This window comes from Microtus oregoni, unplaced genomic scaffold (genome assembly GCF_018167655.1).
Source record: "Microtus oregoni isolate MIOR12 unplaced genomic scaffold, Mior012 000013F_ref0000133, whole genome shotgun sequence".
In the NCBI taxonomy this organism is placed as follows: Eukaryota; Metazoa; Chordata; class Mammalia; order Rodentia; family Cricetidae; genus Microtus; species Microtus oregoni.
The window spans coordinates 9,594,850-9,603,590 of NW_024543072.1; the positions used below are offsets into that span (position 1 = coordinate 9,594,850).

Below are 8,741 nucleotides of genomic sequence, written 5' to 3' on the forward strand. Positions count from 1 at the left end.
TCATTTCTTTGTTGACAAACCAGGGAAGAGCACAGAGGGTGTCTAGCAGTCTGCCAGCACAGGATGAAGGCTTCCAAGGAAAGTTCTTCCCTTCTCTGCTCTCACACCAAGTCCAACAGCTTGTCAAGGGTGAGGAAATGGTGAACACCTTAGGGTAGAGGCTTAACAGATGAAAATTTTAAATCAACTGAAATAATAACTTCCTGCTCAACCCTCTGTAAATATTTACTGTGCTCTTGGCACAAAGCCTTTCCAAGAAGATCCAGGTGTGGCCACTCTCACTGTATAAATAGGGAGCCAGCACTCGCTCTCGCTGAGGCTTCGCTGGAGGTGCCTGCCTGTCAGGAGTCCTGCTTCTCACAATGGTGGGTGACTGACCTCATACACAGGACTTCTTTCTGACTTTAATTGGAAGTGGGTCTTTCCTTACAGTGTCTTTTCTACGAGCCAATATCAGGGAATGACTGTGGCTTCCCACGGGAGGATAAGAGGAAGGAAACAGGAGCTGGGGAAGAGAGCCATATGAGGGTAGAGAGGCCCTTGCCCCACCTCAGGAGAAATGTTCTCTATGGAACCCTTCTCAGACAGAGCTGGAGGGGTACAATAGTGGGGGATGGTGCCCTCCCTGTCTGCACTCAGACCCCTCCTCCCACCCATCTCCCATGAGGCCTGGGGGTCAACTCGGGTACCTGCAGAACTGCCAGTACCCTTTCTTGACTGAGAGTCTGAAGACCCTGACCCTTGGTTATGGAGAGCAGGGCCCTCCGTTCCAGGAACAAATACTTAACAAAGGGGACACTGCCAATCTGCTTCACCCAAGCTGGTCACAAAGCCACACCACCTAGAAGCCCCAGTAAGAGCTAGTTTCCTTTACTCTCCTGCCCTCATGCATCAGGGGCACATGGCTACTGTCTGCAGCAAGGGAGGTGGACAGAACAGAATACAGGGGAGATCCTCAGACTGGATCTTAGCATCACCTGCGTGGGAGCTTTGATCATAAGCCTGAAGACCACTGAAGCAGAATCTTCAAGCATGCTCTTTATCACGGTCTCCTTGAATGCAGCAGTGAGCAGCCAGCATGGATCACTTCCTGTGGGGCTCACATGGGAGAGCAGAGGACACAACAGTCCTGTCAGCTGTCAGTGAACTTAATCTGAAAGTCTGCACCCTGCCATCATGGGAGCAGAGACAAAGACACAGAAGGGGAAGAGGGAGAGAGTGGAGGGGAGGGAGGAGAGGAGAACACGTGAGCCTGAGGTCCGTCCACCAGAATCTACTCAGTCCTGTATGTCCTGCCGAAGTCTCTGGTGTCTTGCACAACCCACAAGCCTTGGGAGCAGCTCTGGCTCCTCAGTTCCCTTACTGTGACTCAGTAAAAGAAGACTCTAAACTTCCATGATCGCCTTAGCATGGAAAAGTAGGCTTTCCATCTAAGGGCGCCGAAACCTATCAACAGGCAGAATTGACTGTGAGCCAAAGACTAAAAAAAGAAGAAGAAAAAGTAAATGATAATTGTTGGTATGTGTTAAATATATTGAGGAGTATTTTTTGGTGATTGTTTTGGTTTCTTTTTCTTTTCTCTTTCATTCCTTCCTTCTTTTGGAAAGATTTATGTTTTCTTTGCAGTTTTAAGCTGGATGAATGTCACTGTGGAAGTAAAAAGGAAGAGCCCAGAGAAAGGTGTCACAAGTCACAGAATGCCTTCTTAGCCGGGTGTGGTGGCTCAAGCCTGTTATCCCAGCACTTGAGAGGCTGGGGCAAGAGGACTGCCCTGAGCTCAAAGCTAGCCTGGGCTACATAGTGAGTTCCAGGTCAGCCTGAGCTGCAGCTCTCTCTGTGTCGCAGTAGTCAGAGCACCCAGGCCGTTGTGTTGTGCGGTCTGCAGGGTTGCACTTCACAGTGCATAGAGGGTCCTTGCCCTGCTTTTCTCTCCCTGCTTTGTTAGGTCCTCGCGCTTTGTTTGAGTTTTGTTGTTTTTATTGCGAGCCACTGTGTTCTCAGTCAGCTCTTTGCTTGGGTGTCATATGGTTTTCCATTTTCACAGTGCAGTGAGCTGAGCTGCCTTTTAGGTCTGTCTTCACCTCTGTGCTGTTCTCGGGGTCCTGATAGAGGGAAATGTGAGTGGTTACACTTCCAATTACTCCATAGACCCTGTTCTCATGGGAACGGCCCTTGTGCTCATCACCTCCCCTGTGGGCCTGTTTCCCTCTGCAGATTCTAAAGGGCATGGTCACTCCATCCTCCTTCATCTACATTCACATTTCTTTTGCTTTGGGTAAGTTGAATTTCCCGGGTGTTTATTGATCCTTTCTCTGTTTTCATGTGTGTATGTGTGTATCTGTCTGTGTCTGTGTGTATGAGAGATGTCTCTTTATTTATGTTTTTTTATCCCTTGATAACTGTGTATTGCTCTGTTTTCATGTATGTGTATGTGCGCAGGCACATGTGATCTCTCTTTATTGCCCTTGCTACTTTTATACTGTACTTTGTTTTTCTTTGTTATAGTGAAACTATTTCATGTATTATTTTTAAATTTGATATAGCTTTATTTATTTAGTCATGTAAACACTAAAATCACTTTTATCCTTAAGATGATATAACTTTCTGTTCTTACTTTATGATCTTATTAAGGAAACATTTAAGTTAGCTTAGTACAGACTATGTCTTCCCCATAAAAATTGAGCAACCACTTTCCCAAGACTATTTGAGAACTATAGAAAGAGGAAAAACCAGGGCAGAGGGTTCATGGGAGAAACTACGGAGGTGGAGATGGCTCTTTTCATGTCAAAGGGCGCAAGGAGGATGAGCACCTGGGACATGAGCCCCCAGGGCACTGAGAACAAGCCAGGACAGAGCTGCTGCTTCAGGAAGTCCCTGCTACAGCCAGTGATGAGGCTCCCACCATAATCCTTCCTATTCCTACAGCCAGCCACTCTCAGAGTGAACTCTGGGATTGGTGTTTTGAGACAGGTTTCTCACTGTAGTCAGGTCTGTCTATCCTGGTGCTCACTCTATAGACCAGGCTGGCCTTGAACTCAGAGATTTGCTCGCATCTGCCTCCTGAGTACTGGAATTAGAGGCGTGTGCCATCACCCCCAGCAGAAATTTCTTTTTATGTGACTGATTTATGTCTTAGTCCCTGACTGCTAGGTTGGGGGTACCTGGGAGTTGCTCCACACTCTGCCCTTCTGCCAGTATAGGATATTCAGTCAAGTAAGACCTTCGAGAGTCACTCATTCTCCACTTCCAACCTCTCCCTGCATTGCAGAAAGCTCTGCTGGGCAGTCTGCTGTTCCTTGCCACCCTGGTGACGGCATGCAAGGCAGTGTGCTTTCTCGAACCACGTAAGGGACTTCCAAACCAACCGCTTGGTGGTAAGTCCTGGGTTTTCCAGTATTTTAAATGCCACTACAGCCTGGTAGATATGACTTATAGGGCATATGGGGAGCCTGCTAGATACCACCTATAGATATTACCTACCTATGACCTATGGCAGATGGGGACACCTTGGGATGTACACTGGAAGAAGGATTTGGGCGGACACAGAAACAGAGTGAGAAGGCTGTTCTCAACTCTAGCTAGATGAGCTCAAACGCACCACAATCAAGTCCCATTTAAGAACAGCTGAATAGGAACCTTTGGGCTGGAGTTGCACATTAAAAACGCTTTGATTTTCACATGCAGTCAGGGTTAAGAAGCAGCATTTGAATTTTAATGTACATGATCATCCCTGTAATCTTGTTTAAATGCAGTATGTGTGTGTGTGTGTGTACGGGGGCGGTGAATATTGCTGGAGATGCTCAGATATACCAAACAAACACTTTAATGCTGTTACATTCTGATACTGTGATGAAACACTATAATCAGAAGAAATTTATGGGAGGCAAGGTCACTTCTAGACCACAGTCCACTGTGGAGAGAAGTCAGGGGCAAAGTTCAAGCAAGCAAGAACTTGAGAAGTATTCCTTGGATGACATGAGGCCGTGTCAAGTTGACAAAACTATATATGATGGGGCTGAAGAGATGGCTGAGGGTTAAGAGCACTGGCTGCTCTTCTAGAGGACCCGAGTTCAATTCTCAGCACCTACAGGGTGGCGCACAACTGTCTGTAACTCCAATTCTAGTGAATCTAACATCCTTACACAAATATGCATGCAGGCAAAACACCAATACACAATAAATAAAAAGTTTAAATAAATAAAAAAATACATTAAAAAACAGCTAACAACTAAATGTGATAACCATTAAGCTACATCTCTTATCCCGTCAAGTCTAATTCACGGGATCTGATAGCAGGTATGAAAATCTAATGTACAGTGCAGCCCTAGGGGTGCTGATGCTGTGGTCCTTCAAGCATGGGTCACTTGGATCTAAGGCAGCAACTCTCACCCTGACTGAACATTCTTAAAAATAAGGCAGAGGGCTAGGGATGCAGCTGTCTTGGTAGAGGGCTTGCCTAGTATGTATGGGGTACAGAGATCAATTCCAGCACCACATAGAGCAAGGGTGATGACACATTCTAGTAATTCCTGTGCTCAAGAGGCAGAGACAGGAGGGTTAAGAGTTCAGTGCAGGGCCTCGAGAGAGGGCTTGGTGGTGAAGAGCACCGGCTGTTCTAATAGAAGATCCAAGTTCAGTTGCTAGCATCCACATGGCCGCTTACAGCTATTGGCAATTCTAGTTCCGGGACATCTAGTGCCCTCCTCTGGTCTCTGAAGATATGATGCAGTAGCCTTACATACATTCATACCCATAAAATTAAAATAAGTCTTTTAAAAAGTTCAATACAATCTTTGGGTAAATGGGAAGTTCAATACCAGCCGGAAACACAAGATGCAGGCACCTCAACGCCCCCCAAAACAAAACAAAACAAAACCCGAAGTAAACAAGAAAGTCTGGGCTCCACCCACAGATACTGATTTTGTTGTTCGTTGGTGGGGATTAGGTATAGAAGAAGACTTGTTTATTTTGGTGTTGGGAATTAAACCACGGGCTCTGTGCATGCGCAATACCTGTTCTCCACTGAGAGACTTCCCAGTCTGTGGGTAGATTTTAACTACCCACAATGCTCCCCATGTGCACCCAGCCTTGAGACTCAACTGATACAAAGCAATGGTAGCAGGGAAGTGAGCATTTTTGTTCAGGACAACTAGAGGGAAAACTAACTGGGCCCCAGCCACTCCTCATAGCTACTAGATTCCAAAGGAAGGGTTTATTTATTTTTCAATACCTGTTCTGAAATAAAATCTAGAAAGATTTAAACTTGCTTAAGAAACATTATCAGAACGCTGGGCAAGGTGGCTCAGGCCTTTAATCCCAGCAGGGGCAGTTGAATCTATGTAAGCTGGAGGACAACCTGGTCTACACAGTGATCTCCAGGCTAGCCAAGGCTGCATAGCAATACCTTGTCTAAAAAGACAAGCAAAGAAAAACAAAGCCATCACCAGAGGCAGGTGCTGCAGCGTGCTAGATTTTAGCCATCTTGAATACAAAAGCACTGTCCCGGCCACCTCTACAATTGCTTGCAGTCATGCGCCAGTGGCTGGCTCAGTGTCCCTACAAGCTTCGTTTCTGTTACATGACCTGGGAATTTGCATCGTTTTAGACTGCGTGGATCCTGATGGTACCAAACACCCCCTGGAGTCTTACTGGGTGAAGGACTGTAATAGGTGTTTCTGTGGACCAGCTTCAATCAGCTGCTGCAGCCTGTAAGTCTCAACCACTGATTCTGAGGGTCCCAAACCACCACTCTAGAGGGGTTCTGCTTTCTTTTGTTTTATGTTTGGTTTTGAAACAGTCTTTTTAAGTTGCCCTGCCATCAAACTCCAGGGCTCAAGAGATCCTGCTACCTCCTGTGTGAGCTGGGTGTGGTGTGAGCATATGTCAGAAGCATAGACAGACATGTTTGCATCTAGCCACAAGGCCAGAACTGCCTGAATAATAGCAAATTCATAAGCTACCTTGAGTTCTATTTAACAAAAAATTACATTCATTTGTGTGTGTGTTTGGTTTTGGGGGGCTACAGTTTGTCAAGCAGTCCCAATTTTCCATGATGCCTAGTCACTGGCAAACAGATTTTTCTTTATTATAACTTTAACTACTACAATGAACTTTAAGATCATACTTTATACATCACACAGTAATTGTATGTATATGTGTATGTATATATGTGTGCATCTGTGTATATATACATGTATATATACATGGCTATAAAAGCTGACAGTACAGCAGAGTTGGAAGAGTTGAAGGGTTGGAGGCAGAAATATGATAGAGACACAGAGTCTGTTGGAGGTGCACCTAGAGTGGAACCTCAGGGCCAAGTTGAGCTGCCCAGTTGAGGAGTTGGACTACTGAAGCCATACAAGCTAAATATAGCACAGGGTCTATATGGACCAACAGGTGAAGGGGCCGCCAGCTATTTGAGCAACAGGAACCGAGATAAACCAAAGCCCCTGGGAGAGTTAGGGGTTCTCTTTCAGCCTCCCCCTTAAAATAAACATCATTGATGTACACATGTGTATGTGAACAAACATCTTCAAAATGTCACAGGCTACAAGTGATCAGCAGTTAGTCTTAAAAAGAATCAAACCAGAACTGTACAGTCAAAGGCATACTTCCATGTGACGGGGGCTTCCACCCACAGGGCAATGTTCACATGGGTTTTGGGCCATGAAGGTTTTAGTTGAGGGCTCAGTGCCCTGTTCAACTGTGAGAAGATGTGGTGTCATCTTCTCCCTGCATGTAACAGCGAGGGATACTAATTTAGATGTCCTGGGGGCCAGAAAATTGAGATCCATGAATGGTTTAAAATAACTTGGGGAAGAGGAATGTCTTTTCCCTTTAGGATACAATTCCAGACCTTGATACTGAGACATTGTTACAGAGGGCACGGAAATGGCTGCTTTTATACTCTCTGGGTAGGGCAGCTTATTTTATTCTTTGGTTTTTAAAAAAGATTTCATCTCACTGGATATAGTGGTACATGACTTTAATCCAGCACTTGGGAGGCAGAGGCAGGAGAATCTCCAAGTTCAAGGCCAGCCTGGTCTACAAAGCAAGTTCCGGGACAGCCAGGTCTACACAGAGAAACCCTGTCTCAAGCAAACAAACAAAAAAACTAAAAAAAAAAAACCAAAAATGGGAAAAAAGAGATTCATTTTATTAATTATATGTATGTGTGTGTAGATGTCTGTGTATATGCAATTACCCAGGAAGGCCAGAAAAAGGTGTTGACTCCCCTGGAATTGGAGTTGGGTGCTGAGAACCAAACTCCCATCCTCTGAAGGAGAAGCAAGCACTTTTAACCACTGAATATATTTCTCTAGTTTTCAGATTTCTTTTCTGAGACAAGGGCTCCTGAAACCTAGACTGGCCTCAAACTCACTGTGTAGTTGAGGCTGCTCTTCAACTCTGATCTTCCTGCCTCCACCTCCAAGTGCTGCATGGCACCATGTCTGCTTCTGGCAGGGCAACTTAAGTCCCAGGCCTCTAAATGGGCTTTGAGGACAATGACTCCTAAATTGTGTGTGCCCCGATGGGTGGGTTTTCCCAGGAATGTTTGCTTCCAGGGGCTTCTCCCTGGGTCCCACTACCCTGGTTTGGGATGGCTCTCTGCCCCTGTAGGGTGGGTGAACTCCTCTTCTAACCAGACACCAGACAGGGTCAGGACCACCTTTCCGTTTCCACAGTCCCGCACTATTGTGGACCACTCCCTGAACAGGAAGGGTGGGAAGGGCAAGGCTAGTAAAAGCTTTGCTGCCCCCAGAATCACCCAGAGCTGCTCCTGAGCCTGTCAGACCTTCCCAGTGCCTTTCAGTGTATGCAGAGTAGAATGTAAGACCCATGTCAGGGACGGTCTCTCTGACTCCATGGCACAGGCAGGTACAGATGCCCAGATTCTACACTTTGCGTCTTCCAGTTCAAGGAAGCCCTCAATCTGGTGAGGGGAACCCTAGGCAATTTGAGTGTGTGTCATCTGCTTCTTGCATAGACCGTGTGTGAGCGGCAGGGCTGGGTGAATAAATGAATTTCCCCCTTCTAACTAACAGGTCTTGTCTTGTCTCATTACAGAACCAGTATACCCCAAGGCTACGACAAAGAGAAGTGTCAGCAAGTTTTCCACCCAGAGAACTGCACCTACAGCGTAGTGGAGAAGGCGAACCCAGGAAAGTCCTGTCCTGTTCCTGCCTGGGTACTGTAAATGAGCTTCCTGTGGGCTCAAACGTTGAGCCGCATTTGAATATTTGTATGATGTAAATGTATCAGTTATAGGCTGGGTGGTGGTGGCTTATCATCCCAGCGCTCGGAAGCAGAGGCAGGCAGATCTCAGGCCAGCCTGATCTATAGAGGGCAACACAGAGAAACCCTGTCTTCAAAAATGCAAATAAATAAATAAATTTGCCAATTATGTTTGTATGAACTTAATGTATGTTATAAAGCAAACAAACACATAAAGGAGACAAAAAGAAAACCAAACATGTTTAAAAAAAAATCAACTCAACAACACCAGTTACAAATTACAGTCTTTTCCCTGGGCTCAAATGGGTTACAAGCACGGTGCTTCCCTCTGGGGCCCATGTCCATTTCTACCACTTCTGCAGTGTTGAGTTCTTCTGTCTCCTGTTGCCGGTTTATAATGGGAAAAAAGCATGTGTTCATGACGAAACCGGCCTTCTCTGCCCTCGGTACTCCCGTGCATCCTTCCTTCCACTCACTCAGGCATCTCCTCTCAGGCGTGTCCC

The 8,741-nt window shown here is 46.0% G+C and overlaps 1 protein-coding gene across 1 annotated transcript; it reads left to right on the forward strand.

Moving 5' to 3' along the window:
* Positions 1-210: 210 nt before the first annotated feature.
* On the forward strand, positions 211-8,408 carry Msmb (microseminoprotein beta). The gene is made up of 4 exons (XM_041662313.1): positions 211-365; positions 3,269-3,374; positions 5,606-5,708; positions 8,071-8,408. Exons 1-4 carry the CDS (start codon positions 363-365, stop codon positions 8,198-8,200), a joined length of 342 nt encoding a protein of 113 aa, XP_041518247.1. The 5' UTR covers positions 211-362; the 3' UTR covers positions 8,201-8,408.
* Positions 8,409-8,741: the final 333 nt, after the last annotated feature.